The sequence below is a fragment of the Bos grunniens genome, chromosome 13, assembly GCF_055505025.1.
Source record: "Bos grunniens cultivar Pamir isolate PY7600 chromosome 13, Bosgru_T2T1.0, whole genome shotgun sequence".
Taxonomy (NCBI): domain Eukaryota; kingdom Metazoa; phylum Chordata; class Mammalia; order Artiodactyla; family Bovidae; genus Bos; species Bos grunniens.
Genome location: NC_141177.1, coordinates 16,128,157 through 16,147,655, shown reverse-complemented (window position 1 = coordinate 16,147,655; position 19,499 = coordinate 16,128,157). Strand labels below are relative to the sequence as shown.

At 38.6% G+C, this 19,499-nt stretch overlaps 2 protein-coding genes across 15 annotated transcripts in view; both read left to right on the top strand.

The window, feature by feature from the left end:
* RALGAPB (Ral GTPase activating protein non-catalytic subunit beta) overlaps window positions 1–19,499 on the top strand; it is a 93,680-nt gene that overhangs the window by 62,861 nt on the left and 11,320 nt on the right. For all 14 annotated transcript variants that reach the window (XR_015139048.1, XM_086331879.1, XM_086331874.1 and 11 more), the window contains 7 exons: window positions 2,498–2,685; window positions 4,803–4,909; window positions 6,578–6,730; window positions 9,108–9,317; window positions 13,590–13,748; window positions 16,680–16,845; window positions 19,203–19,325. Coding sequence is in view for 13 of the 14 variants with exons in the window: in XM_086331879.1 (XP_086188005.1) it covers window positions 2,498–2,685; window positions 4,803–4,909; window positions 6,578–6,730; window positions 9,108–9,317; window positions 13,590–13,748; window positions 16,680–16,845; window positions 19,203–19,325 (1,106 nt within the window). In the remaining variant the exon portion in view is untranslated. The remainder of the gene's footprint in view (window positions 1–2,497; window positions 2,686–4,802; window positions 4,910–6,577; window positions 6,731–9,107; window positions 9,318–13,589; window positions 13,749–16,679; window positions 16,846–19,202; window positions 19,326–19,499) is intronic.
* Window positions 9,429–11,849, top strand: LOC147360254 (histone H2A type 1-like). Its single transcript, XM_086331888.1, has one exon. The coding sequence runs from the start codon at window positions 11,246–11,248 to the stop codon at window positions 11,636–11,638; it is 393 nt and encodes a 130-aa protein (XP_086188014.1). The 5' UTR covers window positions 9,429–11,245; the 3' UTR covers window positions 11,639–11,849.

The window sequence follows — 19,499 nt, the reverse complement described above, 5'->3', positions numbered from 1 at the left end:
AATTTGGGGATACTTTAACCCCCCAAGTGCCCATTTCATTTTAATTGTTGATAACTTGGTGTTTACATCGAGCTGAAATCTCTCCCGCTTTAACTTCTACCCATTTGTTCTGATTCAGACTTTTGATCGTGAAATTCTTTTTTTCCAGAGTGGGGATATCTGAAGACAATGCTTGTGTTCTTTTGTTTGTTTTTTATTTTACATTTTGGCTGCATCCCCTGGTAGGTGGGATCTTAGTTCCCTGACCAGGAATAAAACCTACACCCCTGCATTGGAAGGCAGAGTTTTAGCTGCTGGGCCACTGAAGGAATTCCAACAATGCTCATGTTCTTTCTCATTCATTTCTGCCAGTACCTTTAACTGTTTTTCATATGACAGGGATTTAAAGTACTTTTTATCCTAGTCATTTTTCTTTCAGTGGCATTGGTTTGACTGTGTACCTCTTTAAAGGGTGATCACCTTTAAACTCTGTAGAATATTGTATTTTCATTAAAATTGGGTTTTTGAGAACCTAGTCAAGGCAAACTTTAGAGGCTTTTATTTATTTATTTATTTTTTAACACATTTACCTTTTGTCTTTGTCATCCTGAACACTTATTTTGGGGTGTTTGGATGTAATATATAGAATTTTACATTTAAACTTGAAATTTCTTTATGTAAGATTTACCTTATTATTTTTAATCTTTTAAGATTCTTTTGGATCCCAGCTCTTACTCTGTCTGGTAATATTAACTCTGCAGCTCAACTTTAGGTCAACTGCAGATTTAATGAGCCTGCCCTGTGTGTCCTAATCAGAAACTCTGATAAGAATATTGAACAGAAAAAGACTGACAAAGCACATGATAAGAGATTTCCCTTCTGGTTCACAGGGATTTTTAAATCTTATCTATAAGTTTTTAATGATATACTGCCAAGTAAGTTGCATGTCTTAATTTCAAAGATACTTCTCTGCCTTTCCAGTCTAGTCATTATCAAGAAGAGAAAATGTAGTTAGGCTGGTGTGATTTGATCTTGGTGACCTATTCCCTTCCCAGCACCCTATATTTTGATAATGTCTTAAAATCTTGCATGGAACATAAGCTTACATGGTCCATATGCTTGTGACAGCCATCTCTGTTCCATATTAGAAAACCCATGTTTTTCCCATTACTGGTTTTCTACAAATCCTTAGGCCTGAACTCATCATGAAATTCTCCTTGTCTTTGAAATTCTTAAATAGTCCTCGTCCTAGGAGGAAAAAAAATGGAGGAAAAAGTATCTGTTGAGCAGTGTTGTCTTCTGTTATCAGAGAGATTTGGGTTCAAGCATTAGAATGAAAGAGAAGAGGAGAGGCTACTCAAGCTGAGAATTGCAATGATGAAAGTAGTGGTGGGGAATACTAATTTTCCAAATGAGTTGCTTTGGAAGGGTCTGATGATATTAGGACCACAAGATGAAATCTTTATGTTTTCTTAACAAGATTCTTTCTGTGTTTCAGTTTCTTAATTATGAAGTAGGAATAATAATGGTACCTATTTCATAGGGTTGTTATAATAAATAAATAAAATGTTATGTGTCAAGAGCTTAGCTCTAGACTCTGGCACATAGTAAGTGGTATTGTATAAGTTATTACTACTGTTCCTTGAAGACATGCAGGAATCTCTGTGGATGTAAACATTTTGGAATGTTTAGGCTTGATCAGTTGAATTCTAATTTAAAAAATATTTTTTTTCTTACATATTCTCATTTAATAATTACAGCAATCCTGTAAGATGTAGCTACTAGTGCATCTAGTTCCTGGTCTGTAAAATGAGGATAGCTGTTCATGGCCACACAGTGAGAGGGCAGCAGTCTTGGTTTCTGGTCTTTTAATGATCACTTATCTCTTCTGAGCCTGAGTTTCCTCAGCTGGAAAGTTGAGGGGATTTGGCTGATCTTCAGATCCTTGTCTGGGTCTAGAATGCTTTAGCTAGCATAGTCCTTAAACCTGGAGTGTGCATATTTTTAAAATATATCTTTAGGAGCTTCATGATTTGGAAGTATGATTGGTCAGGTCCTCTGGGGAGCAGGCTTTGAGAGAGAAATTTACCTGTAAGAGGTTTATTGGAAAGTGCTGTCAGGATCAACCCTTTTGGGGGAATGAGGAAAGTCAGACTGAGCAGAGGGAAGAACCAAACTATGATGCATTTGCAGCAAAGAGCTCTGGAGCTGGGCTGGCCCTTCAGGAGTCTCTCATGTTGGGACCTGGGTACTGGGAATAAAGTGGTTCTCATTGGCCTCTCCAGGACTCAGCTGAAAGTTAGGGCCACTGTCTCCCTGTATCTGGGGCAGTGGATCTTTCCAGTTTTGGAGAGGGAATCTGGACAGCACACCACAACATTCACCACAGGGAGTAAATCTGACCCTCAAAGAGGAAGCATGGCTGTGGTCAGATAAATCTAGAGAGACAGATTGATGCATGGGGTAAAGTTATGGTCTTACTTTGGGAATTAACTGTTATCTTTTGCATTCTCTCTAGTATTATGCAGTTGCTTGGCGCATTTCCTTCACCCAGTGGTCCTGCCTCTCCTTGTAGTCTGGTGAATGAGACCACTTTGATCAAATACTCCAGACTGCCAACCATAAACAAACATAGTTTCCGGTACTTTGTCTTGGATAACAGTGTCATCCTGGCAATGCTGGAGCAACCTCTTGGAAATGAACAGAGTAAGTTTCAGCACTTTGGGCTTTTTCCATCGCTAAATCAACATGTCTATCAATATTAGCAAGCTGTCTCTGGGATCGGGGAAGGAAAGACAAATTTTAAGTAATTTTGCATTTGTCAAAAAAGGCTTCTAGCTGATAACATAATAGCAACTGAAAAGCAGAGGGTCAGAAAGTGGAATATACATATGAAATAGAATCTTTTAGAGGCTCTTAATGTATATCTATTAGAAAAGAGCTCCATAGCTGTATAAAAAGTTTATATTGATAGAATATTTTCTGTTGTTTCCTGTGTATGAAAATCATTATTCCTCTTCCTTCCTTCTTGGCCTTTGGATCCTGCACCTCTCCTGTCCCACCTTCACTCCACATTGTTCTTTTTCAGTTATTGTTGCCACCCAAACAGGCTGGGAATTGGAGGAGTCATCTTCACCTGCTCCTTCCTGTTACTCCCTTATGTATTTGGTTTCCAAGTTTCTCTTCCCTTAGTGACTTTGGCATCTTCTGTTCTCTGCATTCCTCCCAATACAACCAAATGCAGGACTTTTATTTCTAGATTATTGCAGTTGCTTCTTGCCTGATCTGATTGTCCCTCCTTCCAGTTCCAAAATTCATCACCCTTCCCTCCATCCTACTTGCTGCCACTGGTGCCTCCATCCTCAAATGTAGATCCGATCATGCCCGTGCCCTCCTGAAAATCCTTCATTGATTTTCCATTGACGCAACATGCACTGTTTTCTTCCCATCTTTCCCCCAGTTACAGCCATCTCAAGGTGTATTACCCCTGCAGTGCAGACTGCTCAAAGTACATTTTTTTTCAATTGGAATCAACCAATATGTAAAGGAAGCATATTCTTATAGAAATCCTTATTGCTGGGAAGGGGAAGGAAAGTGAAGATTACAGAACCTTTAGGCATACAGGAACCCAGGGAATCTACAGATGAAGAAAGTAGGGCTCAGAGAGGGTATTTGACTTGTTCATGAAATGAAACTAGATGTTTCCCAGAAGTTCAGGGAAATAACCACCAGAGATGTCCTTCATGTTATGGTAAAATATAGTGATTTTAATAAGAACTAGGTGGGGCTTCTAATTGTTGCCCAACTCCAGAAGCACTGGTCCCAGGTCTTTCCTGCAGGTACCTCATCCTTCTCTACCTTAGACCTGGGATTGCTTGACTTTTTCCCCTGGCTTGTATTAATTATTCCTGGCTCCTCCTGCTTCCCACTCCCAAGCTACCTGCTATAAGAGTCTATAAAATACCAGTCTCTCCTCCAGGTTTCCTGCCTGGAAGGGTGTCAACCCTTTTCCAAATTTTTTAAGACTCCACTCCTCTCATTCTAAGTGATTTCATTACATTGAAAGTCTACCAAAAATATGAACAATTGGGATTATTTAGATGTACAAGGACATGTTAAAACAACAGTAAGAGAAGTTTGAACAAGTTTGACTGCTAGACCAGAGGAAAAAGAAAGGACTAGGAAGAAGGATCTAGGTGCTTAAGAAATCCATTCTGCGTTCATTCCCCCTTGGGATGAAACAGTGCCTGCCAGTGGTGGGCAGCAGTACACAAAGGCATGGGTGAATGTGACCTCAGCATCACAAGCACCCAGCCTGTCTTTTGCATTTAGACCGTCTGCAACACTGACAGTTAAGAGTATTTGCCAGTATAATGTTTCCAAAAAATGTGTATATGTACTGCTGGAGGTATGTGATAATGATGTTATTTTATGTATTTTTAAACAGGTGTTTTAAAAATATATAATTAACACACCAGAGTTCCTGGTTTTCCTTTTAAGGATATAATTTCCTTTTGAAAAGACAGAAAAATGGAAGAAAGACGTTAATAAAGAAAGTAAGATACTAGTCACAGCGGTACATGGGTACGGCAGAATCTGCAGAGGTGTTCACAAAGGAGAAGAGCTGGAGAAGCGCTGTGCTAGGGCTGCGTTTAGTAGAGGTTCTAAAATAGACAGCAGGTGTATTTTAGGTGGTTCACAAAGGAGAAGAGCTGGAGAAGCGCTGTGCTAGGGCTGCGTTTAGTAGAGGCTCTAAAATAGACAGCAGGTGTATTTTATATGTTGCCGGAAATAAAAACTTTTCCACCAACATTTTATTCTAGATGATTTTTTCCCCTCTGTCACTGTGCTCGTCCGGGGAATGTCTGGAAGACTTGCTTGGGCACAACAACTTTGCCTTTTACCCAGAGGAGCAAAAGCAAATCAGAAGGTATCCATCAGAAGTTACAGGGGAGTGGCTAGGAGTGAGTGCCTGTGTATGCGTTTGTGTGTGTTGTGATTTAAAGGTTAAATAATATTCCAACAAAAATAACAGAGAAAATAAATATTTTTGATCCTAGCCAGGTTCTCAGTGAGTTCACATCAGAATCATCTTAGGAGGCTAGAATTCCAGGTCCACTGAAATACTCTTTAAAGACATCTTCAAGGCAGGTGTAATTTCAGAAAGCTTTCTGGGTGCCTCTGACATCCACTTAAGATTAAGAAGTGCTCTTCTGAGTATGGCTGAGTCCCTTTGCTGTCCACTTGAAACTGTCACAACATTGTTAATCAGCTATACTTCTAAGTAAAATGAAAAGTTAAAAAGAACTGCTGTTCTGAAGAGTGGCCCCACCTTTTTTCATGGAATGTTAAATAAAATCTACGTACATGCCATGTGAAAAACATGTGGCCAGATCCTAGATGTCTCTGTCAACAGTACTTAGTTTCTGATTGTTTCATTTAACTGTCTAACTGGCAGTATGCTCTGTAATTTTTTAATGTACTGTATAATTTAATGAAGTCTTTCTTTGGAGTGGCACAGCTTATTTCTTTATAACAGCTGTAATTATGTGAATAAAATTTGCTCATGGGAGAAAGTTGGAAAATGAAAATAATGAAGAAGGTATTTTAAGTCACTCTTCAGAAGTAGACAGCCTCTGTTTTAGTGGATTTTCTTCCAATCTTTTTTTCCCTTTCTGTACCTAACACTTCAATAGAATTTAGTCATTTTGTATACTGCTCTTTTCATTTTTTATCACATTGTAAGCTTTTACTTACGTTATTAAAAATTATTTAAAACATGGCTTAATAAAATTTTACCAGCATTTGAGAGAGAAATTCACAAAATTAGAGTACGTGCCTAAAATAATTCAACATTCTAGACGTTGCTGTTGCATAACATGCGTTTGCTCTGAGGAGCACATGCCTCTTTTCTCCTAGTGGCGTCATACCTGTCACCAATCTGTCAGCAACACTATAAGCCACTTAGTCCCGTTAAAGACTGAGGAGGAAGGAGGTCAGAAAAGGCACTAAAACCTGTTTGACAGTTTAATATGTGCCATATATATATATTTTTTAATCCTTGCAGCAGTCTTGTGATATGTTGTTTCCGTTTGTCACATGTGGAAAGAGAAGTGACATAGTTCATATATGTTTATTAAAGCACAGATTTGGAGCCATGAAGACCTAGATTCAGTGCCAGACTTTTTCAGTTAAGCGATGCTAAGTTTCTAATGGTTGAATTCACTGTCTAGAGATGCCCAGTGGATGTCAACTTGTATGATTTGAGAGCTGTTGGGGGAAGAAGGAAGTTTGAGCCTTAAATTTGGAAATGCCTTATCTATTAGCTTATCACTGAATGTGGAAGATTCAGGCCTGGTACAATAGAGGTCCGTAACACACATATCAGTTGCAAAAATCTGTAAGTTGATGAAGATTTTTATAAAAATAAAAAAGAGTACACTGGTGCCTTTACCATTAGCAATAGTATTTGCAGATTTTTACTGAGATTCTGTGTTTTGTAACCCTAGGGAAACATAGACATCTAAGAGACCAGGGAAATACATGTCATTTTGGATGGCACCAAATGTAATAAACATAGTGTTGTTTTTTTTAACAGCTTTTTGTGCCTGAACCTCGTCCAGTTCCTAAAAATGATGTTGGACTTAAATATACTGTGAAACATCGACCATTTCCTGAAGAGGTGGATAAGATTCCTTTTGTGAAAGCAGATCTGAGCATTCCAGATTTGCATGAAATCGTCACGGAAGAAGTAAGATAAATTATTACTAGCTTTTGTTAAGAGAATGACTATAAACATCCTTAAACAACTTCTGTGATCAAGATACTGCCTTTGTTCGGAATTCCTGGAGGTGGTTCTTAAGATGACCTAGATGTTTGTCATCCAGGAGGTTGCCATGTAGTAAGACAAATAGAGACTGTGGCTAAGTGAAAGGAACTTGACATCGGGCTGCCGATGTCCAAAGGAACCAGTCTAAAGGAACTGGACTGGTCTGTGGTTTCATTAGTGTGAGGGCATAATCCAACCCTAGTGGAGGATATTTGGAGAGGGGAGACCAATTCAGAGACCGTTATGACAACTCAGGCAGGGGATGGGAAGGACTGCTTTATTGGTAGTATAAAGTTTAAATATATGGCATGTCTCATAGAAATATTTTGATCCAGACAGTCTTGGATTGATGAGGGATAGAAAAGAGCTGAAGAACTTTAGATTTTAGGCTTGAGTGGCAAAGATAATAGTGCCATTTATAGAAATATAGATACTAGGAAGAGGACAGATTAGAAAAAAATTACTTGGCTTTAGATTAATTTAGGTACTTAACTAGATTAAATAATTGGTTGCTTAGGTCAAGGAAGAAGAGTTCTAAGAAATGAAAGACGGGTATGTCAGGGCATGAGCAAATAGAAGGGCAGGTATGGAGGCTGCCTATAGTATCAGATGCTGGAGAGACTAGGGGAAGGAACACTAAGAAGAGGCCCCTGGATTTTGTTATGAAATGTTGGTGACCTTTGAGATCAAGTTCAAAGGAGTATTAAAGTGTAAGGTCTGGGGAATGAATGGTAAATGAGGAAAAGGCAGTGAATATAGGCTACACTGTTAACTGTTAGCAGTAAGGGGAAAGGTTGTTGTTTAGTTGCTAAAGTCATGTCCGACTCTGCAACTCTGTGGACTATAGCCTGCCAGGCTCCTCTGTGCATGGTATTCTCCAGGCAAGAATACTGGAATAAGTTGCCATTTCCTCCTCTAGGGGATCTTCCCGACCCAGGGATTGAACCTGCGTCTTTTGCATTGGCAGGTGGATTCTTTACCTCTGAGCCACCAGGGAAGCAAAAGGTACAGAGTAGAAAATAGAATGAGGAAATGGCCTAGTGAAGGAAAGGCAAGGCTAATTTTTCTTTTCTTTTTTTTTTAATTTAAGAAGAATCAGAAGTAGAAGGAGCCAGTGAAGAAGGGTCAGCAGCCTACACTGTGAGGCAGGCTGGGGAAATGATAAGTAATAGAATAAGGCCCTGGAGGCAATTAGGTCAAGAAAATCTGTGATTGTATCTAGAAAAGGGGTCCTTCTGGTAAGATAGGAGAGAAGAGAGGCTTGGTTTAGGTTCAGAGACATTTAGAGGTGGAAAGAACGGAAATTGAAGCTGCTTATGTAAATTTTAGTTCTTAGAAATGACATAGGGAAGTAAGGATGCTTCTTGAAATTGCGGGCAGCCCAGCTAGATTAAGTAGTATCATCTGTAGTGAAGTTATTTAACTCACTCTGCTGACTTTCTTCAAAAGTTCTTGGTATCCAGAGGCATAAATAAAAAAATCTGAGTGATATGGAGATTGGCCAGGTGAATAGAAGCATAAGGAATAACATAGCCATTTTATATGCTTAGAAGAGGGTATTAAGGTGTCAGATTTGGGGGTTTAGTTTTGGTTGGGACATAGATGAAGCCAGAAGCCTTGGAGAAATAGAGGGGTTGTTTACCCCACAGTGTTGGTAAAGGGAGAATGGGTATACAGGTGAGCTGTAAGAAAGGAATTTCAAAATTGAAGCTCTTGAAAGTACAGCACATTTGAAGTACAGAGTTTGTCATGAATGGCCAGAGTTGTGAAGGTTGAGGAAGTTGTAGGAATGTAGGCCAGGCTATTCACCAAAGAGGATGAAATTTTAAATAGGATAGATCAGAAGGAAAGCAGAGGTAACTCCCAAGAGTATAGCAGCTAATCCATGCAGTTGTGGACTTCAAAGAATGAGGAGATCCTTGCAGGACAAAGATGGACAGGGGTCTGGAAGAAGAGGGAAAATGATGTGGAAGATGGAGGGGACATGGCAGAGAATGGCAACTCTGCCCCCTTTCTTGCCAGTGTAAAGGGAAGCAGAGACAGAATGGTTTCACTTATAGCGAGGAGATAAAGGAGCAATTTTTGAAGCTATAGGAACATTCTTGGGGTTTTATTTTAACTTTAAAACATTTTTGCTTGGTTTATGCGTATTTGCTCTTGGTTGTATTGAATTGAAGCTCAGTGTTGATCACTGAAAATTACCTTCTGTTTTGTTGCTTGCAGCCTTATTTTCATTTAAAAATTAAGATTAATCCTGATACAATAATTCCCCCAAAATGAAATGTTCGGTTTATTTCAGTTAGAAGAGAGACATGAAAAATTAAGGAATGGCATGGCCCAGCAGATCGCTTATGAAATACACCTTGAGCAACAAAGTGAGGAGGAATTGCAGAAGAGAACTTTTCCTGATCCAGTTACAGATTGTAAGCCCCCACCCCCTGCCCAGGAATTCCAAACAGCACGTCTTTTCCTTTCACACTTCGGATTTTTGTCTTTAGAAGCATTGAAGGTAATTTTCATAAACTTCTATGAGTAAATATATTCATAAATTAACATTCAACTAATGATAGCTAAAGCATTTTTGTGAAGATGGAGAATTAAAAAAACAGAAACTATTTAAAATCTTACCTTTCATACAAGGAAATAAAATTCTATGATGCTGCAGCCTACAATATGAGCTCCAAGACAGTTTTCCCATGAATGTATTCAGAGTTCTGTTGTGAGAGCTGCTTTGATAGTATATCCACCTCTGACTTTTCCTAGGTGCTGTAGAACTCATATTACATATATTAATGACATCTATAAGCAGTTAGAAAAAGAATGTTAAAACTTTTCCCTGGTAAAGGTTATGACTGAAAGTATGGGCTACAGTTGACTGCTCTTTCATGCCACTTTTGAAAAGGAACGAGTGTAAACACTTGTTAGGTTGTGCAGTTTCTGGGGTCAGACTGTCTTGGTTTATGTCCTGGCATCACTGCTTACCAGCTGTGTGATCTTGGGAAAGTCACCCAGCTTCTGAGCCTTAGTTCCTCATGTCTGAGATAGGGCTGATAAGGGTGTTGTCTCACTGTGGTTGTGTCAGGCGTGTCATGTAGTACATAGAACAGTCAGCCAGCCTGTGACGTAAATGTTGCCATTATTCTTAATTTCATTAAAACAGTTTTACTAGGAAAGTGGTAGCATCTGTATTTCACATACATAGAAACAGGGCCCCAAAAATGTGAAATAGCTTCCATGTATGTTAATTTAGAATTTGTACTAAGCCTATTTGTTTTGAAAAACCCAACTGAAGATTGCCAGGCAAGAAGTCACTTATTGCACAAGTTGCCCCCTGCCTTACTCTCTAGCAGCTACTTGGCTAAAGGCCATTTAACTTTTAAGAAAAGTAGAGGGGAACATTGCTGTCTTGAGTTTGGATTTTGGCATGTAGATGAAAAATATTTTATGTTGTAGAAAATTGATGTAGAAAAGTGGTGGAGAGTAAAAAATAAAAACTCTTAAAATGCAGAAGAAAAGAACAGAAAGAGGAAATAATGAGAAATGCAGTGGTAAATGTGAAAAGAAAGGAACAAAGATACAATCTTACAGATGATTAGTGATATTCCTGGTGGAGAAAATTGGACAGAGTAGAAGCAGTACATAAAAACATTCTAGAAGGAAATGATTGCATGCTATGGACTGAATGGAGACAAGACAAATCTCTGAGATTGCAGTTTCCTTTCATGTTATCTACTGTAGTTGAAATGTTTAATCTTTCAAGAAAATAATTCCTATGCTTTCTCACCTGGGTCAGAACATAGGGAAAGTCAGAAAGTAGCCTGATTTATTTTATGAATCTAAGCGTACCTCTAATAACTTAAACCTGACAGAACACACATGCAAAAGTATATACAAAAGTATTAAGGAGAATACTAATAAAACTGAATTCAGCAGCACGTTAAACAAATTAACTTCTACAACCAAGTAAAGTTTATCTTAGGAACGCAGGAGAGTCAGTTATGGGTAAATATTAGTAAAGTTATTAAGAAAATAATTTGATTCTGTTAGCAGATCAGTCAATACAACAGTCAATATTCAGTCTGATTTTTAAAAAATGAATAAACAGCCAAAAACTTCACCAGGGCCAATAATGTAGATCTGTGTAAATGGCAGCCCATTTAGGAAACAAGATGGAGAATGAGGAAATGTTAAAAAAAAAATGTGTAGGGAGATTCCCCCAGTGAGTAACATCTTACCTAACTATAGTATAATATCAAAACCAGGAAGGTCAATGAAATACTAAAAGAAACTAAGTAAGAGGGAAAAAACCATTGGAAAGGAAAAGACAGTTCCCAGGTAATATGATTTCTAATTAGACAGCCATGGCATCATTGACTCAGTGGACATGAGTTTAAACAAACTCCACGGATTCTCCACGGTGACCGTTGATCTTGAATCATGTCTGGACGTGGCAAACAAGGCGGCAAGGCTCGCGCCAAGGCCAGGACTCGCTCTTCGCGGGCAGGACTCCAGTTCCCCGTGGGTCGAGTGCACCGCCTTCTCCGCAAGGGTAACTATGCCGAGCGGGTCGGGACCGGGACCCCGGTGTACCTGGCGGCGGTGCTGGAGTACCTGACGGCCGAGATCCTGGAGCTGGCGGGCAACGCGGCCCGGGACAACAAGAAGACGCGCATTATCCCGCGTCACCTGCAGCTGGCCATCCGCAACGACGAGGAGCTCAACAAGCTGCTGGGCAAAGTCACCATCGCTCAGGGTGGTGTCCTGCCCAACATCCAGGCGGTGCTGCTGCCCAAGAAGACTGAGAGCCACCATAAGGCGAAAGGCAAATAGAAGTCTGGATTACTTCGCAGCAGTTTAGGTCTCAATCAAACCAAAGGCTCTTTTCAGAGCCTAAAAAATAAAAAAAAATAAACAAACTCCACGAGATAGTGAAGGACAGGGAAGCCTGGCGTGCTGCAGTTCATGGGGTCACAAAGAGTCGGACCTGACTGAGCTACTGAATGACAAGAAGAAGGAGAATCAGTAGAGTGTTTAAAGTAAATGAAAGTTAAGATCGCCACATATGAAGTACAAATATTAATGACTATAGCTGTTAATATCCAGTTAGAAATACAATGCAAAATAGCTCAGTTACAACTGTGATATTGATAAAAGTTATCCTAACAAACTTTATTAGGAAAAACACAGACCTAGAGGAAAGAACTTTAAGAAGTTATTAAGAGATATAAAGTACATATGTGTTATGTTCCTGAATTAGAAGATCATCCAGAGAACAAGCTGATGAGGTAGCTTTAAAAAAAAAAAAAGAACCAGGAGCCCGTGTCCTATAAGATGTGTTGTAGCGCACTGCCAGACTGTGGTTCCTTCTCCACGATTTCAGAGTGAAAAATGAAAAGCAGAACGTTTTTTGTATGTTTGTAGAAAATTCATTTAGTGGAAAAATCTGACCTGAATTGACACAAGGCTATTTGTAGTCTTTTTTCATTGTGTTAATACTCTTCTGTTTGACTGCAGAAATAGTGGTGTCTTTAAAGACAGGGTGTTGCCTCAGCCCTTGTTTGGAGTAGGAAAAGAGTAATCCTTGCCATCTCTGAGGGATGCTTTCCTGAAAAATACCAAGGATGATACAACCTGCTGGTCAAGATCAAGATCTCAAAGAAGATAAGGGATCAGGGGGAAAGCAAAATAAGAAATGCATAAAAAGTAATAGACTATTTTTTAAAGCAGTTAGGTTTGCAGAACAGCCGAGTAGAAAGTGTAGAGGGTTTCCATATAACCTCTCTTCCTCCACACATGTATTTTCTCCTAACATCTTGCATTGTTGTGACATAATTTGTAACAATTGACGAACCAGTATCAGATGGATTATTAACTGAACTCTATAGTTTACGTTAGTGTTCACTCTGTATTGTACGGTTCTGTGGGTTTTGGCAAATATGAAATCACATATGTCCACCATTATAACACTATAGAGAAGAGTTTCACTGCCCTAAAGTCCACTGTAGTCTTCCTAGTCATCCCTCCCTTTCTCTGGAAATTCCCCCAACTCCTGACAACTACTGATCTTTTGCTGTCTCCACAGTTTTGCCTTTTACAAAATGTCATATAGTTGGAATCATATAGTATGTACTCTCTTCAGATTGGCTTCTTTCACTTAGCAGTTTGCATTTCAGGATCCTCCATGTCTTTCTGTGACTTGATAGCTCACTTCTTATTATCATTGAATAATATTCCATTGGGTGGATTTACCACAGTTTACTTACAGAGAGACTCCTTGGTTGCTTCCAAGTTTGGGCAGTTATGAATGAAGCTGTTGTAAACATTTGTGTGCAGGTTTTTGAGTAGATGTTTTTAATTCATACGGGAAAATACCAAGTTATGCAGTTGCTGTCCTGTGTGGTAAGATTATGCTTAGCTTTGCAAGAAGTTGCCAAACTGTCTTCCAGCACGGCTATACCATTTTCCATTTCCACCAGCAATTAATAAGAATAAAATACATACTAAATTTTCCTAGAAAGTTTGGTTATTACAGAGAAAATTGGATTTTAAATTAAATACATAGTATGATCTCAACCGTCTTTAACAAAAAAAGGCAAAAGAACTGGAAGGAAGTACACAAGAATGTTAAATAGTTTCTGTAGTTTGGGATTATGGTTCTGCTTATTCCTGTCACTTTTTAATTTTTTTTACTTAATGTTTATTAAACCATGAGCAAGTATTGCTTTTATAATTAGAATAGAGCGAAGAGATGATACCTTCTCCTTTCTTCCTTTGGCGGTAGGAACCTGCAAACAGTCGTCTACCTCCTCACCTTATTGCACTTGACTCCACGATACCTGGATTTTTTGATGACATTGGGTATCTGGATCTCTTGCCATGTCGTCCCTTTGATACGGTTTTTATTTTCTATATGAAGCCAGGCCAGAAAACAAACCAGGAGGTAAGATTTCTGGATTTGGGGGGTAATTTTTTATGCTGTAAATTGAAAAAAATTTTCATGGTGGAAGGTGAGTTATTCTTTATCTTTAAAGATTTCTTGTGAATCAGTTCAGAAACTGAGTTAATGAAAACTATGATGCCTAGAGCCTCAAGTCTTTTGACTCTCAATGAAAGATGTAGAGAAGAGCTAGAGCATGTCTTTCTTACCTTAAGGAATTCAGATTCCTAAGACACAGGAAACTAAAATAACAAAAGTTAACCATGAAAAGCTAAAGTTAGGCTTTACTGCCCAGCAACAACTGTTTACTGACCATCTTCCCTGTGGCTCCCTTAATATGCCCAAGTATAGAAGTGATAACACCCTTTCCTCTTGAGGAACTCACTTTCCAGGTAATTTCACAAGGAAATAATTTTAGTCAAGGCATGCACAGTAGGAGAAGAACATCTGAAATAAAGTAAAGGATAAAAACAATAAGTAAAACACAGTTGGATACATGTAACAAAGAGACTAGGAGAAGGATGAAGACAACTATAAGATAGGTGAGAACAGAAGACCGAGAACAAATGTCAGGAGATCAAGTGTCTATCAGAGATAAGTGGTTGAAACATGGATTGGACAGGTAGTTACCAACTGTGACTAAGAGAGGACCAAAGGAAGATGTGTAAAATATAGAATGTATTCTCATGTATAGAGTGCTATGACTGTATTATCTTGGAGTTTCACTATAATCATTGTAAGACTATTAGTTAATCAGATTAAATACACTTAAAGAAATGTACCAGAATTACAAAATGTTTATACTAGAAGCATATTTCAGATTATTGGCAGACTACTAGAAAAGGAGAAAATTCTTCTCATTTCATGTTAGTGATTCAGTAAATACTTACCAAGTGTCTGCTGTCAGGTGCTTGGGTTATAGTGGTAAACAAGATATACAAGGTTTCTGGACTTCTGGAACTACTGTGTAGAGGGAAAGACAGATGATTAAACACACAACCATTGATAAAGTGTGCTGATAGGAACATGTTATAGGAGCCATACCATGAAAACCTAACCTGGTTTGAAGAAGACTTCCTGGAATAAAAGACTTTTAAGCTAATGTATCAGGTATACATTGGAAGTAGGTTAAAAAGTAGAAGTGGGTTGTCACTAATCAAGAAACAGCATGTGCAAAGGCCCTGGAGATGAGAGAGAATTTCATTTTCATAAAATTCATTATTGGTTCCAATTTGTTTAGAGCTTGGGAGGCTACCAGTAGCCAGAGATGAGACTGGTAGACTCAAGTTTTTTGGAAGATCTTCAGTAGAAGTGGATTAAATGCAGAGGGTGGGGATCTGTTTTGAAGGAAGTCTAATGCATGGTTCATATGAGAGTAGTGGGGCCATTTTCCTCCTACGTATAGAAGAAGACACAAACCCTTGAGGTAATTCTTACACCAGTTGAGTTTCCTTAGCTTTTTAGGGACCAAGGGTGACTAGAAAACGATAAGATTTTCCCAGAGGCCTCCTTTAGACTGGCTGAGTCCTGCCTTCCCTAGCCCCATAGGGAGGATTTAGATGAATTTCCAGCTGCCAGTCAGTGGCCTGCAAGTTGAATTTAACTTACTTATTGTATCTTGGCTACATTTTAAAATTGTTTAAAAGTCTCACCTCTGAATAAAATAATTAATTGGGAGAAAACAAAAACTGGCTGTCAGATCAGTTTCCTGGCACTTAAAAGAATATGAAGGGATATGGGAAACTAAATAGGTACACTTCTGAAAAGAAGTGTTTAAGAGATGAGGCCTGGCAACGATGCCCACTAGATTGAGAAGTATCTGATGTAACCACATATTTTGACTTCATTAGGTTAGCATTGTATGAACTACATCAGTGATCTGTGGGCTGGCTACATTAAAAGTTACTTGGGAGACCTCTTGAAAGTAGTAATTCCAGGATCTTAGCTCTGCTAATCTGATACAGAAGTTCTGGAGTAGGCTAAGAAAATTTCATGTTTAAGAAATTCCTCAGGTGATTTTGATACACTACCTCTCTCCCCATTTCATTTTTAATTTGTAGAGGATTTCTCATTTTCCTTCTTCTAGCATTGGACTTTGAACAGCAGCAGTGTTGCTGTTTTGAGCCAAGTAATTCCTTGTTGAGGGAGCTGTTCTATAAAAATAGGACATGTAGCAGCATCTTTGGCCTCTGCTCACTAGATCCCAGCAGTGCCCCACCAGTTGTGATGTCAAAAATGTTTCCAAAAAAAAAAAAAAAATGTTTCCAGACATTGCCAGATGTCTGCTGGAGAGCAGAATCCACCTGATGAGAACCACTGTTTTAAAACAGGGGACTTTTCTTTCTGGGGCCCAGAAATTAAATTTGGTACCTGGTAAAGAGGAGAGAGCCTTCATTTTTATCTGGGATGGTTGTATTCTCTTCTTTGAACCCAGAGAAGAATGTTTTCCCACTCACTTATTAATTATAGCTAGTCATTATTGAATTTTTAACAAGTTATACTTTTTATAGCATTTGTCAAGACTTGTAAGTAAATAATCACATACCTATGTGAAGGCAGGGACCTAGTGTTTTTTGTTTACTTTTAGTAAGCATGTCTGGCTCAGTAATTATTTTGCTAGGGAGAGAGTTAAAGGATTTTCTTGCTTTATCTCACTTGATCTTCACAGCCATCATTATTACTCACTTTATAGATGAAGAAACTGAAACAGTGGGGTTTCAGAAACTGAAACTTGCCCAAAGCCCAGCCAGGATTTGAACCCGGATCTATATAACCCAGAAGCATGCATATTTAACTACAGTCATATGTATAGTTCTCAGTTTATTCTCAGCTTGGACTTGATTTATCAGACACTTCGAAGAGAATTTTTATTAAGATACTTTGATACGCTCTTTTGTTTCCTTCACTATAGTTGATGATTGGTTTGTATTTCAGATTTTAAAGAACGTGGAATCTTCCAGAAATGTTCAGCCACATTTCCTAGAATTTTTGCTCTCCCTTGGCTGGTCAGTAGATGTGGGCAAACACCCTGGGTGGACTGGGCATGTTTCCACCAGTTGGTCTATTAACAGTTGCGATGATGGTGAAGGACCTGAACAAGGTAAATCTCATATGGTCATTTGTTTTTTCTTGTTACTCTTGACTTTTCTCCTTTAATATGAATTTGTAGTCTTATGAAAGAAAAAAAAAAAAAAAAACAAGCAGAGGTATGGAATGGAGAAGTCTTTTTCCTCTCATCCTCACAGGAGATCATTTAATAATTGTATCATCTTCCAAACATTTTCTGTTAATATGAGGAAAAATTATGTATGTATATATATATAAACATGTATGTTATATACATACATTATGACAACTAATATAAAGTTAATGGCTTACTTATCATAAAGTTGGTAAGTTTTTTATAGTGGGAGTGAACAAATTCCATTTTCTATAACAGTATTATAATAAATTTAGATTATAGCAAACAGTAGTTTCCTAACAAGTATACTTTGTCTAATATAGTTTTTCTACTAGCAGGTATGTTTTTTAGACTTTGTGGCTATCATTTAAGGTTACGCTGTTAGGATATTATATAATAACCTTTGTAGTAAACAGCTGACTGAGAGATTCAGACACATCAATGCAAATCCTCCTGAGGAACTGTAATCAGGATAGCAAGTATAAGTTTAATCTTAAGGCCTTTGCCCTACCTGGCTGGAGCTTTCTGTTCCAAGGGCTCTTGAAATCACTGGAAAGTTAATAATACCTCTCCAAAGTGGGGAATGCCTGTGTATAGTGCTTTGAATTAGCAGAGTTCCTCTGTCAGCGAGATTATACTCTTAATTTCCCATTAAATACCATTGTGACTTGTGACATAGTTTTCTCCTGCTTTCAACCAAGGTTGAATCAAAGTATATGAGAATGTGCTCTAATTTCAATTGCCACATAACCTTTAATAGTTACCCTTGAGTGTATTTATCAACTAAATTCCCACAAGTAGAATTGATCAAAGATTTGCACATTTTTCAAGTTGATAAATGTATAAATGTATCACTTGGATGCTTAAGGTTGCAAGTAACAGAAAACCTGACCCAAACTGGGCTAGATTTTGAAGGTCATTTATCGCCTCATATAACTGAAAATCCCAGAGATTAGTGTACAGTTTTGTTGCCATTTGATCAGCACTCCTGCTCTATTTCTCTGCAGTTTTCTTTTAGCTCTGTTTTCCGTGTGTTGGTTTTGTCCCATCCTGGCTTTCCTCACACTGCAAAAAGGCCATTCCAGGCTAAAACCATTCACATACCACACTAGTCTAAAGAGGAGAGGTTAGCTGGGTCTCACCTTCTCCCAAAGCCAGAAATGCACAGTGTTTAGACCACCATGAGCCATTGCTGTGGCAAGAGAGGTGGAATGGCCCTGAGAGAGAGATGTGAACGAGGAGGCGGGTAGAATGAGTGTGTTGGGGCAGTAACCACAGTGTCTGCTATGGTAGACACAATGCCCGCCCAACATCTAAACCAGGAGCCAGCACCTACAGCCCATACCTGTTTTTGTAAGTAAAGTTTATTGGCACTCAGCCACACTTGTTCATGTATTATCTGACTGCTTTCACACTACAATGGCAGACTTAAGTAGTCATGGCAGAGACCATATGACACGCAAAGCTTCATTTACTATCTGATCCTTTGCAGAAAAAGTTTGCTAGACTCTGGTCTAAACTTTGTTTGCCACCTCCTCACCAAATTAGGTGTCTTCTGATCTGTTAGGTGAGGAGTTTTCTATTTTTAATTATGATTGAGTTTCAGCATCTCATATTTTTATTTCTTAGCCGAGAACTACTTGTTTATTTCCTCTTCCCAATTTTTTTTCAGGTTGTTGGTCTTTTACGTATTACTTGTAGGGCATTGTGTTCATTTTAATGGAGAACTATACCAGCTCTCGAGTGTTATTTTGGTTAATTCTATCTTGCTGACTTAGAGCAGATACTATGATTAAAGCTGCCTGTACATTTTCGTATTATATCACTGATCACTGGAGAAAATGACACAAAAGCAAAGCTGAAGAGCAGCAGAGAGACCAGGGACAGCAATGCCTGCGAGCAAGTGTACACACATGCAGACATCTGCCCCACCTCCCTTCAGAGGAACTGGGTGGTCTCTCTTTTAATTACTGTTACCTCTTCCAAAAAGACTATTCCCTGAATCCGCCTGATTCACATGAACTAAGGTCCTGCTAATCAGAAGTGATCTGATTTAGTTTCAGCAACTGTGAAATTAAGATTTTATGGTTTAAAGTTAGTGTTAAGCCATTTAATGAACATTTATAGTTTATTCTTCCTACACATTATTTATGTTGGAAATGTACCTTCTATTTATTATCACTTCTTATTAACTGCTACAGTTAAATTTCATGTAGCAGGGTGATACTGGTTTTCCCCGCTTTTCAGAGCACTGATGTAGCGTTTCTCATTCATAGATGAAGTGATTTCCTCTGAAGACGTTGGGGCTAGCATTTTCAACGGACAGAAGAAGGTGCTGTATTATGCCGATGCCCTTACGGAAATAGCTTTTGTGGTTCCTTCTCCTGTGGAGTCCTTAAGTAAGAGAATTTTTTTTATGGTGCTGGGTTTTTTTGTATGGAACAATTTTGTATTCACTGGTTTGTGCAGTATTACTGCACTGGGAGAGATTCTGAAGTCATCTAAGACATTCTTAAGCTTTGAAGACATGATAGCTTTTAGATTATGCAGAGGTATGCGGTGTTAGTTCCTCT